The 24,934-nt window shown below is 36.0% G+C and overlaps 2 protein-coding genes across 4 annotated transcripts in view; one reads left to right on the top strand and one right to left on the bottom strand.

Moving 5' to 3' along the window:
• LOC111605032 overlaps positions 1 to 4,726 on the bottom strand; it is a 34,449-nt gene extending 29,723 nt beyond the window's left edge. For both annotated transcript variants that reach the window (XM_023323364.2, XM_023323366.2), the window contains exon 1: positions 4,080 to 4,726. The gene's annotated coding sequence lies outside the window, so the exon portion shown is untranslated. The remainder of the gene's footprint in view (positions 1 to 4,079) is intronic.
• Positions 4,727 to 11,994: 7,268 nt separating this feature from the next.
• On the top strand, positions 11,995 to 24,114 carry LOC111605029 (sodium/hydrogen exchanger 9B2-like). 2 transcript variants are annotated; one of them, XM_030224456.1, is made up of 6 exons: positions 11,995 to 12,141; positions 19,501 to 19,763; positions 20,065 to 20,179; positions 22,108 to 22,359; positions 22,448 to 22,620; positions 22,677 to 24,114. In XM_030224456.1, the coding sequence occupies exons 2-6, from the start codon at positions 19,515 to 19,517 to the stop codon at positions 23,955 to 23,957; spliced, it is 2,070 nt and encodes a 689-aa protein (XP_030080316.1). In that variant the 5' UTR covers positions 11,995 to 12,141; positions 19,501 to 19,514; the 3' UTR covers positions 23,958 to 24,114. The 2 variants fall into 2 exon arrangements, with proteins under 2 accessions (XP_030080316.1, XP_023179127.2); XM_023323359.2 differs by lacking the exon at positions 11,995 to 12,141 and having other exon boundaries at positions 19,348 to 19,763.
• The last annotated feature ends 820 nt before the right edge of the window (positions 24,115 to 24,934 follow it).

Here is a 24,934-nt window from a genome sequence, read left to right as displayed (position 1 = left end):
AACAACATGCACATAGATAAACTATATAGCCTGCTGGCCAAGATAAACACGCACACCCACACACACACACAGTCTGATTTACACAGACAAATAACTAAGATGTTTCCGTTTGCACAGCAACAACAAAAACAGACGGCCCAAAATACAGAGGACTTCGGCCGTTTTATGGAGCACACACTGTGATAAAGTCAAGTGGGCGTTGACTGTATGTGGGCGTGGCCACCTTTGATACGTTTTTGTGCCCATTTCTTTTTTTTTTGTTGGAAAATAAAAGAAAATGCCTTGATAACGCGTCACACGCCCCGCCCAGACTCATTTGACAGGCAAAGCCAGTTCGTTATTCGATTCAAATTTTCTTTTTATTAAAGCCAAATGAATTTGACGTTGCGTGCAGCATCATCAAAAGCTTATTTGGATTTATGTCCAGCAATCAGCTAAATGATTATTCAGCGCTGCAAGTGCTGCAATAATACTTCACCTTGCCATGCACGCTTCAATTTATCAGCGAAGGTTCGAGAGGCGTGAGGGGGCCGAAAGGTCTGACAAATTGTTTTCCATTTAAATGAACTCTTAAAATATGGCATAAATTAAATGTGAATCAATTGATTTTTGAATTCGAGCCACTTGCGAGTGCTGAGCAAATACTAAAAACATATTCAGAGTGCAAAAGTTGTGGTAAAAAAGTTATTTTACAATTTGTGTTAACAATTTATCTCTCCAACTGAGTGGCAGAGTGGGGGTGAGGGTGGGTGAGCACACATAGTCAAAGATGGATAAAAACTATTTGGCATATATATTTTTATAAGCATTCAATGTATGTATTGAGAGTAAACTTTGCAATATGATAAAAGCAATAAAACTAAGGTTCAATGGTATTAATAAATTGGTTTGCTCTGAAAATAAAAAAAACTTTTGAAATTGAAGGAACTCTTGGTTAGTCTACGCTTGCAATATATTTGATGGAATAGTAGCCAACAAGATATAAATTAAAAATATAGTTTAATAAAATGCTAAATTAAAAATTGAAAATATTCATGCGGAAAACTAGCTAAAAACTTTTAATGATGAAAAACTAACTTGCCAACAGCACCATGGCTACACTCGCTATGCAACTGTAGAAAACTATAGAATTTTCCACTGGTTAAAGCGTGGCGTGGCGCAGCACAGATGAAACATTTGTCAATGGACAAGTCGGCAAATCATAGCAGTGGAAGCATGTTCATAGAGCTATACAGACAACCAGCTGCCTTTTTATGTTTAGAGGAACCTTTAAACGAACGAGAACTCTGCGAAAAGAGCTAAAGATTATACAAATAAAGTATATGATTTTACTTAGAGTAACAGTTGGAGTCTGCTAAATAAATAATAATTTATATCCAAGCAACTTTGTAAGCTAATTTTAATCCATAAGTCAATCAGTAGAGTGGTTCAAATATCGAGCTCTAATAATTGGTATTACTAGTTTCAAAGCCGTAGATATAAAACTTCTTTTTAGCATTCCAAATATACATCTGAATAACTCATACTAGACTTTATATTGTAAGTCTTTAGCGCCTCTCTCAATACAGAAATAAATAGCAACATGGAAGGACTGATAGACAAATAATTATAGATACGTAGATGGGTGAATTGGGTTAGGAAGATTCATAGATAGACAGATATAGATGGACAAGATCTTGATAGATTTAGATAAATAAAAATATAAAGATATTTAAAATTATTTAAAATTTAGATTACTTTAAAGTATTATTAATTTTTTTCATTTATTAAAAATTGATTTATAAAATATGTACTCAATATCATTTAATATTCTGAACAATTGTTTTATTTTCCCAGAAGTTTCATTACAAATTCGCTTGCCTAAAGTTTCTCACGTGAGAATTTTAAAGTCTCGACTAAGTTTCAGTTCATCCTTTGCCAGGCATCTTCATTCTAAGTTGAAAACATCATCATGGGAATATCTATATTTAACAATGTCTATCCACACCCAATAAGTCCTTCACTCTGCCACTTAAGCTCTGTCACAAGGGCTGCTCACAAAAGTATGCAACGAAAATGTAGTTTCATTTCAAAAGAATTACTAACAAATTGCTTGACAAGACAATTGATTAGGGTGACCATTTACCATCAATCTTGAGACTGAGTCAGCTTAAGGCATTACTCAACTTGTACGACATGTATTTGAGCATTGCCAACTATGCGTATGAGTAATAATGCATAGATTAGAAAAATTGTTTCGAGTTTGTGAAAAATGTTGTGTGATCAGCTTTTGTCACACCATATATATCTATATAAATATATAAATATATATAAATATATAAATATATATACATATATACATAAATAACTATAATTATATAATATATATTATATATTTCAAACAGTTTTGTAGTATTACATTTTTGATTTATCTATAATAATATATATCTATATAAATATATCTATATATATACATATATAAATATATAAATATATATACATATATACATAAATAACTATAATTATATAATATATATTATATATTTCAAACAGTTTTGTAGTATTACTTTTTTGATTTATCTTGAGGAAACACATTTTAATATAAATTTTGTAATTTGTTAGCACAAGCAAAAGCTATAAATCGCGTGCATATTATATGCAGCAATGTACACGTTTTTCGCGCTGATAAGAAATTGGAATAAATTGTTTGGCATATTTTGTAAAGGCGATGTAATTGCTCTTCATCGAATATTCAGCTTTTGGCTATTTGGCTTAGCGTTGATTACCTTTGTACCGTAACACGGATACAAAGAGATGCCTTGGCTGCTAAACAACAGCACAACAGCTTAGCAGCAGCAGCAGCAATTTGCACGCCAAGCTGAAAAATGTTGTTACAAATACAAAGACAACAAAAAGTCATTCAAGATTGTGTCCTTTGTGGAGGAGGGCGCACCCAGCGACTTTTGCCATGACTGGCAAACAAAAGTTGCCGTTGGCAAAGATATGCTAAAAAACACAGACACACACACGCACACCCACACACAGAGATTCTCGCACACTCACACATGGGAAACGTGTCGCTGGCATTTCGACTTCATGGCCTTGCTTCCATTTTTAGGTAGCAGCGAACACACACACACAGCGCCCAGTAAAAATCCCATTGCACATATTTCAAGCAAAAATTTCAATTAAGACTTTTACTCTGAATTCATTTTTGTTGTTGTTTTTTTTCTTCGTGTTTTGTTTTTGCTGCCCGCCATTTTGTTTGTTTTCGCTGCTTGATGTTGTCGTTGTTTGTATCGCCCCTTTTTTTTGTAACCTCTGCGCGCCTTGCGTGGTAATTTTGTATGTTACAAACGGAGCCAAAACACTTTTGTTTGCTCTAACCGGATGCAATTTTAATCTGTCGGAATGTGACAGAAGCATGCGGGGAGTGAAAGAGCTAGAGCGCGACAGGGATAGCAACAGACGGAGCAGACGCATAAAATATTGACTGCCAAGCCACAAATACAAATACAAATACAAATACAGTTACAGCTAAGCAACACAAAAGGCACAGTGGGTGGAGGGAGGGAGGTGGATAGCACACATAATATTTTAGTTTTTGACCCAAAAATGTCAGTAGGACATGAGTTATCACCGCTGCCGTTGTCGCCGCCATTGCTGCTGACATCAACGTAATTGTTGTTGTTGCGGTTGTTGTTTTAGGCTTGCAGGTTGCTCTTTCGCTTTGCCTTTTGCTTGTGTTAAGTGTGTTTGCAGCAACAACAACAACAACCACAACAGTTGTGTGGGAGAGCCAAAAGGCGGACGTCTTCGTGCGTAACTCGCGAGCACGCACGACACCCCACAATCCGAACCCGAGCATACGAAGGCACGCAATGATACCAGCCGCCGTCGTTGCTAGTGGCGCTGCCATCGTCGCTGTCACCTCTCGAGTCGTTTTGGCGAGGCGACGACTGTCACTTCAAGAAGGAGCAAAAAAGGAAAGAAATCTGTTTCGGGCGTTTTTCTTGACACTGCTTGCCCAGTCCACCCCTTGTCAGCTCGGCCGCCTGTCTTGAGTTGTTGCCTTTTTGCATGACTTATTTTGCGCTCACCTTTCGTACTGCTTCTGCCGCTGCCGCTGCTGCTGCTGCTTCTCCCGCTGTCGCCAAGAGCAAAGCTGTTTAATCGTCTTTGTCCTTTTTAACTTATGCGCCGCCAATGTTACTGTGCTTTGCTGTGGTTTTTTTCCACTCAACTTTAGTTGGCAACACTTTTTTTTGCCTGCCTATGTGCGTGTGTGTATTGAAATTCTTTATTTGCATCTGTATTAAGTAGTTACACAAATACATGCATAGCACTGTTCTTACTACGTATCTGTGTGTGTGCCTGAGTCTGTGTGTGTGTTTGTGTGATATTCTTCACTTTTGCTTTCTTTCGGTCGCTAGTGCGAACGCTACAGTATTCAACAAATTGTTTGCGCTCGTCTATCTCGCTCTCTTTCTCGTTCACTCTCTCTTTCACTCTTCTACTCTTCACACCTCATAGTTTGTTCTTGCTGAAGCTGCTTTTTACAGTTAATTGAGCCGCTTTGCATTTACTATGATTTCACTCACTCACTAACTCACTCGCAGGCGCACGTTTCGCTACGGTTTTTGCAAAATTGGGTTTATGGAGTTTCAAGCTATCACACAAAAAACACTGTGCTGCGTGTTACGGTTTTTATTTGATTTTATCCGTGCGCCGTGTCCGTCTGCGTGCGCGTTCGCTCTGGATCTGATGCGACGACGATGCTTCGGTCTCTAATTGCGTTAAAATATTTTTGCTCCCACAACAACAGCATCCGCTACAACAACAACAACAGCAACGGCAACAATGATAGCTCACTGCGCTCTCCAATTTGTCTGTCTCTTGTGTGATTGCCAGCTGCTTCTTCTTTCAATTCGCACAGTTCAATTTCAAGTTGAAAACTTTTTTTTGAACCATCGACACACGCACACAGACACACACGCACACCCATGCGAAATATGACTTTGAATCTGAAGCTCTGGGAGCTATTCCTGCTGTTCGCCTTTTACCGTTCAATGCGAACAGCGAACACGACTGCGACTTCGTGCTGCTGCTGCCGGTTCACTGTGTGTGTGCGTGTACGTGTGTCTCTGCTCGTATGTTCGCTTGTATGTATGTACATGATTTTATGTTGCCATCTCGCCATTGTTGTCTCCCAGCTTCGTTGCTGAGCAGAGAGCAGCGCTGCTTTCACACATTTCAAATTTCGGCGCAAGCTCAGTTTATTGTTGCCATTCACTGTTGTTCTCATTTCCCTTGTATTTGCTGTTGTTGTTGTTGTTGTTTTTGCTGCTGCGTTGGCATTTCTATAGAAGCACTGCTCCTTGTTGCGCTCAGCATCTATATTTTGCTCCCGCTCCCATAGCTTCTACTCCTGTTGTTGTTGTCGCTAGCTGGTTTCTCACTGTTTTACTTCGTGTTTTGTGTTCTCTCGTTTCCCAGGCCCGCGAGCATTGGCGAACTGCCGTCTCAGCCACCAATATTTGGCGCCTTCGAACATTACCAAAACATTAAGCACAATCAAATTGAACTTAAAATAACTATAAAATGTTAACTTCAATTTATTGTTAAAGTTGTACTTTTTATTTTAAAAAAAATTTATATTTATGAGTTTTGTAAAATATTTTAACTGTTTTGTTTGAGTTTTCTTTAAAAGAAAAGAACTTAAAAATGAATTTTAAAATTAAATTTGAAAGTTCTTATATTGAAGAAATAAATTTAGCTTATATATAAGAAAAGATGATAGAAATATGTAAAAAATATATTTTTTTATTTATGTTGCTTCATATTTTTATGACAGATCTGCGGAGATGGTCAACAGGAAGTTCCGTTGACGCCACTAATTTATATATTTATCTAAAATATATATTTATATTTGAATTTAAAATCATATATATCACATATATCATTGAAATGTATGTATGTATAAATTATATTTCTCATAATAATAAAAGTCTGAAGAAATTCTGAAGCTCGCGCAATACTTAGAATTAGAAGTTAAACTGGAAACTAATAAATTGTATGAAATGCATAGAAAAAGAACTATTTTGTCACATTTCAAATTAACACTGTCATAATCTATGTAAAGTTTACTCTTTAATATAGAAAAATATATTCAAAGAATATAGATTAAAAGTGAAAATTTGGTGTTAATTTGAAATGGGAAAAAGGTATTTAATCTATATAGATATGAAAATTTTGAATATATATTCAACAAACTTTTCATTGAACTTTAAAGTCTTTTTATTCCAAGACAATCATATCAATCATTTCATATCAATGCATATCAAAAGCAATTTGAATACTTTCAGCTGTTCGTAAGCTCTTGAGAAATCTTTAAGCAGCGCTAATTAGTTGATAATTAATTATATTAGTATTAATTTAAAGGCTGCATCAAACTGTGTCAGCTTTCATTTCAAATTAATTAGTTACGGCAACAATCATAACAAAAAAAGGAATTTAAGCTTAACTTGAGCTGAGCTTAAATATTTGTTTTCATATTTATATTTATATTTATATTTATATTTATATTTATATTTATATTTATATTTATTTTTTACGCTTTTATTTTGTTTTTAACGCTTTTATGTGTGCTTGACAACTCCTTGGCTGAGTAGTCCGCCCCTGGGCGTGTCTCTGCCATTGTTGGCTATGCTCCATATTATATATATGGGTGTATGTATGTATATGCATGTGTGCATGTATGCATGTGTATATATGTAATTTCAATGTGTTTTTTCCTCGCATAGTTTGCCGGCTGACTGGCGTTGTTGTGCGTGGTTCTCTATTGTTGACGTTGGCTCTGGCTTTCGCTGTGAATGTAAATGTGTGAACGTGTGAGTGTGTGCGTGTGTGGACGTGTGGATGTGGCTGTGGATGCGGCCTGTGGTTGTTTCTGTACTTGTCGAGCACCTGGGCGAGCTCTGCTTGTTGTGTTGTTGTGGGTCGCCGGCTCTGGCATACTGTCTGAAGTGCAAATTTGCTTTAATTATTTCGTGGCAATGGCAACGGCAACTGCAGCAAGCGTCATCATCTACCTGTCAGCAACGTCTCCCCTCGCGCTACCCCAAACAATCCACAAAATCAGTTGTGGACACGAATGCTAGCGTTGCTGGCGACAGCGACATTTAGTTGTGCCCGCGAGCTGAAATTTTTTATTCTAACTCCTTGCCACACAGGTGTCTGTTCACCCTCACCTGGCGCGCTGCACTCCCTATCTGTTGACATGCATCGGGCAGAGTGTGTTTTTCCTTTGGCAAAAAGTTTCCTTCTTTCAGCTTAACGGCTAAATTTGTTGAAGATTAGATTTCGGATGCGTTCTTTACCCTTTCTCTGTACTAGAAATTTCCCATGGGTTTGGGGCTTTTGCTGGTATTAGAGATGGACGCGTGATTGACAGCACTGGAAAGCTATTGAATGGCCTAAGTGTGTGACCGTATTCTAGTTTTATTGTAAACACTTATCTTATATCAATCAGTATGATCGCATTTTATTGAGACTTTAATTGACCTATCGCAAGGCATGACCGTATTATTTTCTTGAATTTATTTTTTATAGGAGTAGAGATTTATTCACCTCTAACTCTAACTCCCAATAGCTGAAAGGCTAATATATCTGCATATTCCATAAGGACAGCTGTTGAGCTTCTCTTATATTATCGAAATATTGCTAAAAAAATATAGAACTCTTAGACTATTTTATTATGAATAAAAATCTCTTTGATCTGATCACTGACACAACTCTACTTGCTCAGCTGACCTCCTCTCTTACAGCTTCTTCAGGCTTCGGTAGGCACGACTTCAACACTAGAAGTCGCTTCACATTAGCCCGATTTCGCGCAGTGTAACGCATCGCATCCATAACTGTGCCACAGTCCGGCGATACGGACAGTTCGCTCGCCCACAACCGCTGATGCCGCATCCGAGTGTGTTGCCAAATCGCTGTCGCTGTCCACATCGAATGTCGCAACGTCGTCCTTTTCGAGCTCGTCGTGCTCTGCGCCTTTGACGCTTGACATTGTTGGCATTCGATATTGGCTGTAATTAGCTTTAATTGAAATTGCTCCTCCAGCTTCGTGATTTGGATTTTAATGTGCTAACTGTGTGTGCGTGTGTGTTTGTATATTTGTGTGTGTAATTTTGTCAAACTTAATTTATGGCTAACTCTGTAGCAGCTCCCTCTACAGTGCCATTCAGCCACGTCCCTCCTGCTTTGCTCTGATTTGCTTTGCTTTGGTTTCTCTTATATTTCTATGCGCGCTTACGAAAGATGTGGAGAGTATATTGGTTTTGGGTGAGGTGTGTCTGTTATATCGAAAACTTGAGGTCTCTCTTTGTGAGAGTTCTCTTCTGAGTAAGTACTTCTGTCTTGGCCGATAGGACTAACTGTTATTATACTCTATAGATTTACCAACGATAATATATATGTACTCTTTGAGGGCGTGGCAAAGACTGTATCTTCTCTATAGCCTTAGAACTTTTCTCCTCTACTTTTCCTTTACCAATAGATCAACAAATTATCTGATCTATCTTTAGAGCTGGCAGATCGGGTATATCAAGACATCAACTTGTCGTGGTTTTAGTGCCCTGCACAAGCATTCTGCAGTCAGTTATGCCCGTCTGTTTGGCTTGTTGTTCGATTTTTGATTTTCGTGAATTCAGTTTGCTTTGATAGTTTGATTGAAATGATTGGAGAAACCCAATTAAATAAATGCAGGCAAAGCTTTAGTTAATTTCGGTTTTATTTGCAGAGTTCAGTTAGAGTCGGAAAAATAATCACTTTATGGGCAAAAATGTTTGCATTTCACGCAGTTTAATTTGAGTGCCAAAGCGAAATGGAAACTGAACTTAAAACTTTTGCCGTATTTATGTAAATAATTTTTAATGTGCATACTGATATGCAGCTCGGATGTGGTGGGCGACGTCCAGCAAATATTTCATATGACCACGAAAACGAGCTGCGAAATTCCAATTCGATTTCAAGAAAGATAATAAATTCATATATTTTTTCAATTTGCATTCACTTGATGCACGTTAAATTGTAAAATAGCTGCAGCTCATTGAAGTCCGTTTATCTTTCTGATGTGATAAAAACCAATTAATTACTTTCAATTAAACAGTGCAACAATTTTTTCATACTTAAAATAATTTTTGCAGAGTTTAATGGGAGCACTTAGAGCTATCTAATATGATTTTGCTAATGCTCCGGTAATATATAGAATCTATTTGATATTTATAAATTTATAAATCTATCTAAGTAATGATCAATTAAAGTCTATTAGCTGGAAAGTAAACGAAGGACAAACTTTCCGCTTTGCATCGCTGTGAAAAATGTTTTTCTAAAGTTTATTCTAATATTTTGTTAATTAATATATATATATTGCAAAGCTGCAGAAATATCTAAAAGAACTCAAATCTCGCAGGTAATCAGCCTGATACCAAAACACGTGATGTTCACTTGCTATAGCCATGCCCTAAAATGAATCAGAACTTTTCATATATTTACTTTGCCATCATTGCCAAAAGTTGTTGATAAATTTACATAGTTGTATCTAGCTAATGATAATTCTGATGATTTGTTTGCCAAGTCTGTGCACGTCCCAGCCCAAATAGCTCAAATAAATATCATTAAATGATATTCCACAATTGATGGCGTCAAGATTTATTTTCTTTATCGTGCCGAACGTGAGTTCAAATTGGATTCACAGATAACAGCAGAAAAACATGAAGCAGATGCAATAAAAAGTGAATTTATTTTCCATACAATTTTATCATTTTGATTAATATCGACCAATACAAGAGAGCTGAATTAGACACGCAGTCTGTTAAAGAGAATCTCGTATTCAACTTTTAAAAAATATCAAATTCTATTTTGCTTATCAGTCTTTGATAGCATTTATCATTGAGAGACTTCGGAGCTTCACTCGAATCATTTCGTTTTATTAGATCATATAAAAAAGTTGATATAAAATATCATAATCGAGCGATTGCTCAAGATCTGTGCAATGATTAAACGCGATGAATGGAAAATTTCTCAAATTACTTTTAATCAAGCAATAGCACTTTGGAATTGTATTTAATTATTGTATTTGTGTTAAATAAAAGTGCAAATGTTCCATTTGTTATAGAGAGCCGTGCAATGCCTTCTAAAGATATCCATATCGATATACTATATACTAATCGATCTATCTGTTCGAGTGGCTGAACGGTGTTAAAACGGCCAAACATGTTCATCTGCCTCTAGTACCCCAAATATATAAGTCAATATAAGAGTATGACTCAAGCCATAGACGATATTGCCACGCTCATAGTGAGCGTAGATATTATATATAGAATTTGTCAGACTCTAACTTCTAAGGCGCCGACAATAACAGCCAGAATAATAGACTCAAATATTTTAATTTGCGATTTGCCATGCCCCAGTGGGCGTACCCATCAAATCTCAATAACTTAAGAGACGTGCGTAAACATAAATATATATAAAATATACTCAGAATGCTGCTCCCTCATGCAAACAGATATGGACACAACAAGACGGATATTGCTGAAAGCCAATATACTCCATTAACTTTGTAAACGAGTATAAAAATTACATTATAAAGAAATTTGATTCTTTGTAGATATTTCATTAAATTTAAATGAATTATAAAACTATGAAGCAGCTAAATAATAATTTAATATATACATATATGGCTATATACATATATGGCTTTATTTTCTATATAGCCTATGACAATAGACAATCTAGTGTATTAAGCTGCCTGAATAATGCTATAATAAATTAAAGAAAATAAAAATATTTATTGCATTACTGAGCACTTTGTGCTCTCAATAAATAATCTCAAATTAGACAAAAACAACAATTTCCGACACATAGTTGCTGATTAACATTCAATCATGGGAACTGCTTTAGGCTTTGACAGGTTTATTATATTTTTATTACGCTCCAAATGCAAATGGCCATAAAATATGAATGAAAAAAAATGAAACGAAAATGTGAAACGCCGCAATAAAAACAATTTTTACTCACGGCTGTATATTTTGTTGATGAAATGTTTGAGGGCAAAAACTAATTGAGTAAAGTCAACACAATGTTAAAAAACAATCTAAGCCATCAATCATTTTTATTGCATACTTTTGCGTATCACACACACACATGCAAATACACTCGTCAAGTTGTTAACTCGAACTCGAACTCTGACTGCTCGAAATTGGGCAGAAGGAAAATCGTTTCAGTGCAGACAATCGCAAATATTTGTGTATTTTAAATCATGAAAGAATTTAGATATATTTATTACTGTTACTAAAATTTTTAATTTAAAGAAAAATGAAAATAAATAAATGAGAATAGTAATAATAATTTATAATAAATAAATCAAATATACGTATAGAAATCTATTTGTATATATATTCTCCTATATCATATAGATTTCAAAGGAATGATTGATTTAAAAATAAGTTCTTTTAAATTTATAAATTTAAATATAAAAATTTCCTTTTATATACAGTCAATGTATATGATTATTTGAAATACCTATAATTTGTAGTCAATAGCTACCTGAAAAATGTCATTTATGAAGCTCATAAATTAGGTAAACATTTTAAAATAAATATAAAAATAATTTACGAGTCTCGTTGGCTCATGCGGAGTGATTTATGTTCAGAAGCACTCGTGCTTTTGGTAGTTCACACGCCTATCAATATCAATCCATACAGATATTACAAGCAAAGCTAAAGCTTCGGCTCTGCCTCGTGGTTATCGGCTCGACGCAAGAGCGAGCGAGATAGCGCCTATTGCAGGGGTAATCGCTGCGCTTCAATTTGATTCGATTTGATTCTTTTTCAATTTCAGTACGAGCAACGATTACTTGTAACTGCCTGAGTGTGTGTGTGTGTGACTGAGTGTGTGTGCCTATAAAGTGTTGACAAGAATTGGCTGCGATTTAGTCTTATTAAAAGCGGAGCCACGATCGGAAGTCCGGGAATTCGTGGAACGCGTTCGTAATTGTGCCACAAGCCGTGATATCAGAGAGAGTGAAAATAAAAGCAAAAATTTGACACATACAAAAATTCAAACTAATTTCCGGCACGAAAATCAACGTAAAAGAATGTAGGTTTTCTTACCTTTCATGTTCTCACCTTTGTTAAAATTAAAAAAAAAAAAAGATTTTTTAAAAAATTTGTGTTGTACGTGCGAATAATTAAAAACCCAATGGAAATTGCTCAAATTAAATCAAGTGTACCTATTTTAATGCACATGAATGTACACATATGTAACTGTACACATAAATAACTGAATGCATTTCACACACATTAGTTTTATAATTGGGCTTGGATGACAATAACAAAAATTTAATTTAACACATTTTAATTGTTGTTGAATTCTAACGGAAATCAGTTCAACGACTTTTTCAACATTTTTATTAAGTGCGTTAAATATGTCACAATTGAAATATATATCATATATGTATATGTATGCTAAACTGGTTTACTCTACAGATATACATATATTAATCATGATGCATTGAACTGCATTTAATATTATTTAAGTGAGAAATTCCAGAAGCTGACTTTGACTTTCATTAATTAATATTTACATTTATATTTAATTTAAATTTGTTGAACCCATAAAGTTAAACAAGTCCATCAGCTGTTTAATATATCAATATATATTTAATGATGTATGTATGTGTGTGTATTAGTGTCTATATGTATGTACTAGTATTGATGTCATGCTTTGAACCTTTGCTGAGGCTTGCTCAAGCAAAGCGCCTGTCAGCTTAGCCTTGTGGATAAAAATGAAGAAGAATAACAATGAAAAAGAAGGCGAAGCATGCGTTAGGTCATCTTAGTTAAATAAATAAAATATTTAAGAAATATAAATAAATAAAGACATGGATTATATAAGTATTTGGAAATGTCTGCTTCTTATATATAGATCTATAGATACCACGATTCTCTTAATGTATTAAGTATCCTTGATATAGTTTTGAAATTCTATCTATATCTTCAAATTTGTTAAGAGTGGTTAAAATAAATTTCATTGTATTTTAAGCATAAACACAACTGTGAAGAAGAAAGTTGGAATTCGGAAGGAAATGCAATGAAATATGAGAGTAAAATTTTATTTGCTGCCGCTGTTAGGTGAAGTCTTTTGGCAAACAAAGGAAAAATCATTGCAAAATTACTTTAAATTTAACTTTATTGAAGCTATTGCGCTGACTGCTAGAAAAACTTACTGGAAGAGAGCCTTAGAGATTAGAGATTTGGTTTAATACAAAAAGAATTTTAGGAAGTCTTAAAAATTTTCAATTATTTTTCATTTTCATGATTCAAAGCAAAAGAATTTGGTGTATGTAAAAGATATCTTTAGTTGCGTGGATATTCAGAGTCTATGGCGCAAATCAATGCGTAGATAAGGTAATTCAGATTGCTAGACTCTCGGAGAATCTTGTGAATGGAAAATAAAGAGCGCTGGCAAATGGTAAAAAATTGAAATATCTTATCTATTTCGGGAATACGAAAAATATCAGCCTGACTCGTGACATTCTAACAGCCATTAGCTATGTTTCGAGTGAAAGATTGAAGTCACAGTATTCATTCGTTTAAACGGAACACTTAATTATGATAGTCACGCAATTCGACATGTTTCTTGAGCAGAGCGGAGCACAGATAAACACTCGAACTGATATGGCTATAGCTGCCAATCAAAACAATCCAATACAATACATCCGGACCCACATAAAAAACAACAAAAACAAACAAAACTCATAAGTGGTTAAGGCGATCATTGGGTAAGCCATAAACCGTTCAGGGCTGCTTGATATTCAAGTGAGCGAAGATTGCCTCTAATCAAATGGCCAGTAAGTGGAGTAATCAACCATGCCAAGATCCGATCGGCAGCTAGTCCATCTGTATTCCAAATCAATCACAATTCACGCCAATAAAACCGAATGTGTGAACTATATACGAGAGAATATCAGTCAATTAAACGGAAAACGATAAGCAAAAATGTGGCTATAGCTGACTGCACTATACTCGTTCATCATACGAAATATAGAATATATTTTGTTTAATTCCAATCTAGATTTAATGATGGATATGTCTTTCTGTAGAACAACTCAACATTGTTCCACCTGCAAGACCTGACGATTCTAATCAATCTTAAAACTATATGAAGAGGAGATCGATCTGAAAACTTTTTGAAGAGGAAATCAATCCTAAAGCTTTATATTTAAAAATATCAACTGCTTGTGCAGCTAATATACTCTTCTTACTTCATGAACGTGTATGAAAAACCCTGCGTAGTAGAGGAAAAACGAATTTGGATTTTGGATTTTGGATTTTCTTATGCACAAATCTTTTGCTGTACTTTTCACGATTTCTTATCGAGACCTTAATATATATATATATACACCATATATAGGTAGAAATATTCATTGACTGGCAGATAAGCTGGCCAGCGAGTGGGCACTTAGCCAGAATGAACACGGCTTTCTGTACGGTGCCATCAATCATGGCAAGTCTTTTATAAATGTTATAAACAATTGCCAATATATGGCCTGTGATAAAATAATGAAGGCAACTATAAAATGTGGCTCGAATCGTGCAATTGGCTGCAAATTATATACCAGCTATATATCATCGAACTCTTTTTTCCCCCCTTTATTGACCTGCATACCAACTCAATTGAGCAGAGGAAGTTTATGCCCAATCGAAATTTATTTTGACGTCACACCCAACTGAAGACTTTATGATGATAAGTCAATAAACTCAAATTGATCTGTGATATATATACAGAAAACAAAAACAATCCAATCAATTCCTGCATACAGAGTATCTTTTCTTCCAGATTTCCAAACGCCATTCGATAAGATACGTAAACAGTGTTCCAATAGTTTATAGACACAAAAACCGGTTCAGAGCATTCAATTTTGATTAGTTAAATAAGTATTTATTTGATATATATATATATATATATATATATATATATATATATATATCAATTGATTATTCTTCGAGTTAATGTATATATTTTTGAAGCCTTTTAAATTGTATTATAAAAAATTATATTGGTTTTTATTATATGTTAATTAAATAATAAATAAGCAGCGCGATAGCAATGAAATTGTTATAACAATTTGTTTTTGGGAATTTTGTTGCTTATAAGCTATACTCAGCATACTTTTCAAATGGGGTATATTATCTGGCTAAGCCAGACCACCATTTTCTATATCAGATAAAAATTAAATAACAAAGATTCAGAATCATCTGAATACTAAAGCTTACTTTATCTTAATCTTGATGTTACTCCTGATCTTACGCCGGAACTTACTCTCGATACCCATATCTGTAACTTCTATAATATGGTAGTCCAAGCCCTCCAAAGAAAGTCTTTACTAATTAATACCCTCAGAGTATACTCACATATATATTACTCTATAGTGCAAGTTAAATAAGTAATATTTGCAATTGAACTGCAATCTAAGCACACCTCAGTTCGGAACTAGTTCCAGTGCCAAGTGGAACTGGCTTGCTGAACCAATCGTACACATGCTTGCTAATAGCCATTGTAATGGCTGGGATCTTAAGTGTTAAATATGAAATTCTTATCAATTATAATTGACATGAATTTCGTTCGCTTCGATTTGAAGTATTTTTGTCTATAGAGCGAATATCTATACACATAATATTACTCTCGATTTGAAGTATTATTATCTATGTCGATTATCTGTGGTTAACAACAATTCTCCATGCCTGGTGCTCAGCGGCGATTAGATTAATTCGAAATCACTTGCTTAAACTTTATAAGAGATGTGAAGAAACGAATCAAAATAAATAAATAAACAAATAAATAAATAAATAAAGAGCGCAAGAAGAAACACTGACCCACTGCACAATATATATGTATATAGTGGCTGAATGCTAACCGATTGCTCGCTGAATACTCATCCGACTGAGTTGTGAAACGTGGCTTAAAAAATGCACAAGAAAACGTGCAGCTTGATGAGCGATTGACTACGATATACCCTGTAGTTAGGTGCAAGGCATATTAAAGAATAATATTTAATATGAAAATGGATTTTAAGGAGACTGTGAATTGAAATTGAGCAATAAACAGGGTAGCGACAGGAGGCTAGAGCTTAGATTGTGGTAAAAAATATATTTTTCTATAAATAAATATGAAATATGAATAGCTATTTTTATGGAATAATACCTTTACTAATTTCTACATATTTAATATTCGACTTATTATTATGATTTGGTTCTTCAATGTTTCATATAGAAAAGTGTATAGCTGAAGAGAGATGAAGATAAAAGATAAGAATTAAAAATAGTTTTAAGTTTGAAAACAAAGTAAAATATGAAGAGCTTTTCAATGACTTATTAACTACGTAAAACTATTTTTAATAGAAAAATATTTATATAATTATAAAAATCATTCTTAAACAATTTTTATTGCCTGAATCCATTGAAAATGAGAATTCAAAGTGTAGTTCCCATTTTCAATGGGTTCAGGCTACTTAAAGCAAATACAATATTGAGTTCAGTCATTCAAGTCCTGTCCATCTGCTCCTCCACCTATTTAAATGTCTCTGAGCACCTATAAGAGCTGCAGACTTCGAACCATGCGCAGTTGTAAGTCATAAGTCTTCGCAGCTAGATTCTTCAAGTTTTGCATTTATCTAGTTTCCTTAGTGAGTAATATCGACACAGTATAAATAAGATAGACAATTGTTTTATTTAATTAGGCGAAATATTACTTATCTATATATAAAAATAAAAAGCTATTTATAGAAGCACAAAAATATGTATATTAATATATCAAATTGCAGCCTTATCTAGTTGTTGTGAAAGCACCTTAGATTAAATTTAATTAAGAATAATAATAATTTTTAGCTTACATCAGACTTAATTAAAACTGTTTGAGTCACCGCCACGTTCAGATTGTGTGTCGGCTCAACTAAGCTACCCCCTTTGAAGTCGATTTGTGCAGGGTATAGAAAACAATGCTTGCGATTTGGAAACTCTGAGTGTCGACCGGCAGTTGACCTGGTCGCTAACTAAGCTTGAAAATTTGCTTATTGCCAACTGGGCAAGTGGGAAACTGGGCAACTACTTGAAGCTTTGGAGCTCGGCATATTAATGAAACATGTCACGTAGAACAATTTTTCGTTTCGGTGCCAATGTGACACGCTTTTTTCTCTGTTTTTGCGTGGTATGCCACCTCTGGCAAGGTCAGGCGCTGGCAGGCGAGCTTCGCGATTTATAGACGGGCACTCGTTGAAAGTCGAAAGCGCATTCGCCACTGGGAGACTACTTGAAGGTATTATGCAAGCCGGATACATGCTCAAAGCAAAAAATCAGCTGGCTGAGAAGAAAAATGAAATTTGCTTCGAGTATGCTCCAGTTGGCTTGTGCCATTTACACGTGATCGTCGCAATTGTGTGTGTTGTTTGATATCAAAATAAAGTATTATCATAAATGCTAAAAAGCTGACAAATGACACCGGCGTGCTAATTAATCCGCTTTGTTCGCCAATCTCTCTCCAGCCGGAGCACGTGATGCCCCAGTACAAAATGTTTGTCAACGCACTTGCCAGACAATCGACAATTAGAATCGCAGCGACATACCAATGCACAGTGGTTCGTATTCTATGGAAATCGCTGGCAAATGTAGCTTCAAAAGCTCATTAAAGCTTGTTTTTATACGGTAAACAAATTTCTTAAAAAATATTGCAAATAATAAAGTAAAATTAAACAAAAAAATTTTAAAAAATATTGTTAAAAATTTAAATTTATATTTTAAAAATATATAATCAGTTCTAAATTTGAAAGCTTAAATCTTCTTTTCGGTAACGTTAAATGAATCCCATAAAAATAACCCATATAATTTTACAAAAATTTCGAAAAATATTTAAAAAAAATATAATATTTAAAAAAAATATAAACAATATACACCTTAGTTTAATCGTCTATAAGCAAATTATATGCAGAGTATTTGTAAGTCGAGCTCACGTAAGCTATCCACACTTAAAGTGAGCGAATGCGATTCCTTCTTGCGGGGGCATCGAATCAAAGACACGTCTGCTGTTCCGGAGCAAACGAAATGAAACTCACAATCAATTGCGATCATAAATATTGTCGGTATCAATTTTAGCTACGAATTACTCATATCAACGTCGAAATGGCGTTAATTACAGGTGAAAATTGAAAACATTGTACGTGTCTGGTCAATTATGCAGATTTGATTGCAAACAGGCATGGATTGCTCTTCCCATATACTATATAGATATACAATATACATATATATAGAGTCTATATAATATGTCGATATAAGAAGCATATAGTTAAATCTATATTTAGTGGCTTTATTAGTGCGTGAACGAAGTAAACAAGCGAGCTTGAGGTGATCAATTACCAGAGATCTATAATTGGCTACTTATACAGTAGCTGGCAAATAAATCGATCGAAGTATTGATGGTAGTTATTATATAGATATGGGTATATATAGGATATATTAGTATTGTTAAAGGCAGCAGAAGGCTAAACGAGGCTCATTGACAGCTGCAATTGATTTAATGATTTCAATTTGCATATTTATATTACATATATATATATATATTTATATTTATCAAATATATTTCAAGTATTTCATACTCTTTGATCTTTCAAATATAAACGAATTATTAGACAAAGTATTTCTGTTTATGCCTAACAATTGTTGATGACATTTGTCTATGGGAAGTTTTAATGTTTTGCTTTATGACCTACGAGTGTATTTTAACTACTCTTTACCTAGTTGCCTGAATGTGTAGTTAATATTATTTGGACCATAAAAAAGACTATAAATCACTCGACGAATTGGAATGCTAATTGTCTAATTAAATCTGATGACACATCTGTGACTAAGTTGCAAAACTATTTTTAGGCGCATTCAAAACATGCTAAAAACTTTCGATGTTGCTTAGATACTGTGTAAAAAATATTTACTAAAGAGTAATTCAAATTAATTATTAATTATCAATTGAATCTTGAGAGAGGCTTAAAGTATTACAAGTCTGAAATATACTGCTCGAGTATTGCCATTGCAACTAGCTGCCGTGAGCTACTTTACTTATTTGAGCCATGTAATAAGAGCTAATTGTTATTAATCTATAAAGTATAATTTGTTTGCCGAATGTTTTGTTAAAGCTAAATATTTGCTTTAATCTTTAGCCCTTTCACAAGCTTGTGTCGAATTCGACACACACACACACGTACACACATACTGCGAGTGGCCCTGCACAACTCCCACGAACGCCAACGCCGCATGATAATGAATTTATTTCAACGCTAAACGTTGAACGAGATAGTTGTAAAAATTCGCGTGTGAATGAAAGCAAAAAAAAAACAATATCGGAAATATATTTTCGTAACAGTCATAAATCGAGATAAATTGATAAACGGGCGCAACTCTCTTCCTGCAGAACGGCATAGCAGCATGACGGCCAATGGGGAGCCCGGCGCCAACAGCGACGAGAGCAGCCTGAGCACTTTGCCTCTGCCGGATATCCGCACCTCACCGATGCCAAATGGCAATGGCAGCCATAAGAGCACCACTGCCATCGAGAGCCAGCCCAAGCGCCGCGTTAGCATCATATCAGATGCACCGATGATCGGCGCCAGCGCTGGAGCCGCCGGCTACGACAATCTCGCCTACGAGCAGAATCCCCGGCGCAAAATATCCCAGGTGAGTTGACGGCGCTGTAGTCATCGAGTGGCGGCAGCCGTCGAGCCGTCGAGTGGACTGGCGTCTATCGGCCACAGCGTGTGCAATTACCGATTACGATCAATGTGGCTAATGGGCTCGTAAATTTGGATTTGTGTATTTATTTACGTGCTGGCCATAAACATGAGAATCGCCGTCTATCGCCAAACCCCTTGATTGATAATTTCTTGGCCAGCGTGATAGCAGCGCAGAGATAATCGTCTGGGATTTCAGAACCGGGCCATAAACGTCTAATATTCGTTTATTTATTGTAACTCGATAGACTTCCACGCATTCGCACACCGAAATCGGCCCAGCCAGAAGAAGAAGCATTCTGAAAGAGCCCTCGCTACCCAGCAATGACAATGAAAGCGATCGCGGATCAACGCACAGCTTCGGTAAGTGGGTGAAAAATGGGAAATGCTTTGTGTAAATGGAAGAGTATATATTATGGTCGAGATGTCTTTGAAGTGGAGATTGATCGAATGAAATTTAAATGATGAAAAGCACAGATTTAATAGGAGTTAACAGCCTAGGCTAGATTTGTGGTAAGAGATAATTTGAGTTGAGTTCTAAGTTCCCACTTAAAGTATTATTGCTGGATGTTAATTCGCTTAGTACCGTGCACAAATAAACATTTTTTTAAAGCTATCTCAATTGACAAACGAAGCTCAGCTAGTTCTCATGACAGTCATGTGATATGACCATAAGATCAGATATATCTGGGCAAATAAAGCAGCAGAATGTCCAAAATTGCATACAGATAGACGAACATTTCTATATCGACCTGGCACAAGAATATGACGTTGCACAAGAATATATATTTATATAACGTATACGCCATATTACGCATACGTCATAGACATTAATTTATTGACAATTTTGATTGATTTTGTATATTTATTTTATGCTTATGTGTTTAGTCTATTTACATTACCACAAAATATGTATTAAATCTATCAAAATGTCAATAATTAAATGCTTATTAAAATACAAACTGGCCCAGAGTTCGTATGCGTAATATTCGTAATTTTCCACTAATATAGCCAGACTTTAACAGGTTACAATCACAACTATGATTTGTTGACTCAAAGCATTCCATGTGAATCATATCTGGCGCCGCTTTATACATATTCATCCAAATAGATAGTCGCATAGGGCAATTTGAGAAAATGTTCCGAAGGCCAGCCAACGACTGTCGGTTGGCAGAAAAAGCAAATACGCTATTTGCTATTTGAGCACTTGTGCCTCTATTGTCAATCTAATTTGCCATCACACCGTTAACATTATCAATTAACAGTCCGGAAAGTGATTTTCAATTTACAGTTGCTATTCGCAACTTCAAGACACACACACACTTACACTTGTTATCGAGCTTTGATGAGGTATATTGAGTGTTCGAGTGTGAAAGCCTTAATGTATTACGTTTCTAATACTGCTCTTATGTGTTAATCTTGGCTTAATGCAACTTAGACTACTTAATGGCCTTATTGACTTGTTGACTTAATTACTGTGTTCTGCGAAATTTGATTTTAAATAAAATAAAATTATAAAAACCATATTCATGAAATTTATATAAAAAATAAATAAATTTAAAAATTTAAATTTAAATTGAATTAGGCTTTTTGTTGAATCTGAAATAATTATAAAGGTTATGGCTAGCTAATTCTAAGTTATTCTAAATTAATTATAAATTATTCTAAATTAATTATAATAATATTAAAAAATATATGTAACTAAAATAAATGAAGTTAACAGACTTGTAGTATTAATATTTGATATTTCATTCGAGAAAAAAAATTTTTTTTTGATTTTTTTATCATACTAAAAATATAGAAAAATGTTTGTAAAATATTCTTATTTAAAATTTGAGTAAATGATGATAAGCCTTGACTACTGAGCTGAACATTGTGGATCATGTAGTGTATCTTTTTATCTAAAATATAATTCCTTCATTTTAAGAAAATTTAAAAATATATTTTTATATACAAGTAGTTTTAGAAACAAGAACACCTTAGAATTTTTCTCTATCAAATATCAAAAATGCTTTTCTGTGATATATGTAGAAGGATTCGAATCATCAAATACGTAAATTTCTGCATGATATCATTATTAATTATAGCATCAGTCTCTACAGTTCCATCATTCATTGGAGCATATCTCATAGTCGATATTTGTTTTGTTTCATTGAGTCTCTGCTCGCAGAGACAATTAGAAGCGCATGCCAAATGATGATATAATTTGTTTCTGAAGTTGTAATCAGAGTACACATGCAAAGTTCGCTTGCACTCGGCAAATACATTATCTACGGATGCTTCCCTTGCAGAGAACTATCGGCAAAGTGCATTGGATGTGCTCAATGCCAAGTACCAGGGCCATCAGCAGCAGGTGCCCCTATCGCAGGACGGCAATGGGGCTAACTATGTGGAGGATTCGTGGATCTATACGTTCTGCCTGAAGTGTCGCGGCGAGGAACCCAGCGAATCGTGGGAGCCATCCTTCTGGCAGAAGATCTTTCCCTATCCGCTCTGCCCCACCTTCAGGACATTCTCTCGTCTCATCGTTCTCATTCTGATTGGTGAGTGGCTAACGATCTCTACCCCTCTCTCCTCTCCCTCTCCCACTCTTTCTATAGCCTTGTATATATATATTTGTATTTCTCTCAGGTCTGCTACTCTGGATTGTAGCCTTTGTGATCATTGGGGACACAGCTGCGCCGGGTGGACAGCTCTTCAGCCTGGTGGTGCTGACAGTGGCTGCCAATTTCGGCGGCTACATAATATCATTGACCACCCTGCCGCGGCTCATTGGCATGCTGCTGGTGGGCATACTCTTTCAGGTGAGTCCCAGTCCGTATTCACCTGTAATCTTTACATATTGTTTTCATGCTTGCAGAACGTTGGTTGGGTAGATCTCGACGGCGACTTCTCGAAAGTTACTGGGCATTTGCGCAAGTTTGCCCTGACCATAATCCTGACTCGAGCTGGCCTCGAAATGGAGCCGGAGGCCTTCAAGAAGGTCTACAAGACCATTCTCAAGCTGGGCATTGTGCCGTGGATCGTGGAGGCAGCTGTCATGACGGTTATGTCACACTTTCTGCTCGACCTGCCTTGGATGTGGGGCTGTCTGCTGGGTGCCATCATTGCCGCCATCTCACCGGCTGTCGTCGTGCCCTGCCTCTTCAGGCTGCGCACCAAGGGCTACGGCGTGGTCAAGGGCATACCCACCTTGGTGGTGGCTGTGGCCGGTGTGGACGATGCTCTCTCCGTAGCCATCTTCGGCATTATAAGCACAATTATGTTCTCGGACAAGGGAGTGGGCTATCAGATTGCCCAGGCGCCAGTCTGCATATTGGGCGGTCTGGCCTTTGGCGTCATCTGGGGCTGCGTGGCGCGCATCTTTCCCGAGAAGGGCGATGCCTACGTGGTGCCGCTTCGCACGCTCATGCTGTTCGCTGGCAACCTGGTGGCCATCTATGGCAGTGAGGAGCTGGGCTTTGAGGGCGCTGGACCGTTGGGCGTTGTGTTCTCATCTTTCGTATCGAATCTGTTCTGGTGCAAAGACGGCTGGGACGTCGACGACAATCCGGTTTCGACGGCCTTCGAGATCTTCTGGATGATCTTCGAACCGATTCTCTTTGGCCTCACCGGCGCCACCATCAAAATCGACGAGCTGGACTCGCACACAGTCTCCATTGGAGCGGCCTGCATCTTTACAGGCGTCATCATACGCATCTTCGTTACGGCCGGCATTGCCTGCGGCGATCGCCTGAACACCAAGGAGAAGTTCTTTGTGGGTCTGTCTTGGATGGCCAAGGCGACGGTGCAGGCTGCTCTGGGGCCCGTCGCCTTGAAGAATCTGAGCAGCGATGCCACAGACGAGGAGCGCACCTGGGCCGAAATTGTGCAGACCATTTGCGTCTTTAGCATTGTCCTGACGGCTCCACTCGGTGCCATCCTAATATCCGTAACGGGCACCCGAATGCTGACGAAGACCAAGCAGCCGCAGGTGCTCTCCGGCTGGCGTCGCAGCCATCGTCCCTCCATACGCGACATCAGTATTATCGACGAGGAGGAGGAGCGCGAAGATCCCGAGATACCCAGAGACAAGGAAACCGACAACAACACACAGAACAATGCCCACTTAACAAATCTGTCATACACTGCAAACAAGTAGAGTCCTTTGTGATTTGCCTTGGCTCCAGTTCTTGTTGGATTAAGATAAAATGTTGATTGTTATTATACGAAACCCTAGCCTAGTGGACTTACATTCCATATACCATAATAATAATAAGTTGAAAACGAACATGTGAATTTTGAATCTAAGGGGAAACCATCAACTCAGGACTAAGAATAATTATGGAGTGTGGGCAGAGACTTGAGACTGCAAGATAAAGCTTTGTGAATTGAAATACTTTGTATTGATAGATTGACTAATTGAAGGCTTTAAGTGAATCTGAATTTTGTGGATATATTTATCATATATGTGCATAATAATCGGAATAATCCGTCCAGGAAAATATGTGAAAAATTTGTAAATCAAATTATTTTATTCACTTTTCATTCGCTGTCGAAGCCTTATTCGAAGTTCCATGTAAATACACTTGAAAGAGCTACATTTCGTAAAGCTTATGCGTATAAAATACATTTCCATTTAAATTTATATATATATATATATGTATATATATATATATATATATATATATATATATATATATATATATATATAAAGCTCACGCTGTTTTAGCAATTCTCTAACATTTCAATTTATATCGTCGCCTGGCAATCGAGGCCGAAAATTGAATTTTTCAATTGATTTAACGTCAATCCTTTTGTATTTTCATTGTAAATTCTATTTTTATTAGATTTACATTTTTAGTTTGGGTTTGTGTCCCTGCTGTAGCCCTTTGTGTAAGTCAATTCACTGCCTTCTGCATCATTATGCATAGCATACTTTTTGGAGTCGGATGGAAATGGTGCAAGTGACTGGAATTGTTTTATGTGAGCAAATACATATATTAAGTAAATTATAATTGTCAAGAAACAATATTTGTAAACTGAATTATTTTAATAATATTTTAAAATTGACTTTAATTATTATTATCAAATTTTAAACATTGAATAGATTCAGTTCTTCTTCAAGTTCAATTTACA

This window comes from Drosophila hydei, unplaced genomic scaffold (assembly GCF_003285905.1).
Source record: "Drosophila hydei strain 15085-1641.00,03,60 unplaced genomic scaffold, DhydRS2 tig00008114-arrow-pilon, whole genome shotgun sequence".
Taxonomy (NCBI): Eukaryota; Metazoa; Arthropoda; class Insecta; order Diptera; family Drosophilidae; genus Drosophila; species Drosophila hydei.
The sequence above is the reverse complement of the archived record's forward strand: the minus strand, read 5'-3'. Positions and strand labels throughout refer to the sequence as shown.

Coding starts and splice junctions, on each gene's coding strand:
- LOC111605029 (XM_023323359.2), top strand. CDS start 19,407: ATGAAAGCAAAAAAAAAACAATATCGGAAATATATTTTCGTAACAGTC. Junction 19,764..20,064: donor CCCGGCGCAAAATATCCCAG/GTGAGTTGACGG, acceptor GTAACTCGATAG/ACTTCCACGCATTCGCACAC. Junction 22,621..22,676: donor TGGTGGGCATACTCTTTCAG/GTGAGTCCCAGT, acceptor TCATGCTTGCAG/AACGTTGGTTGGGTAGATCT.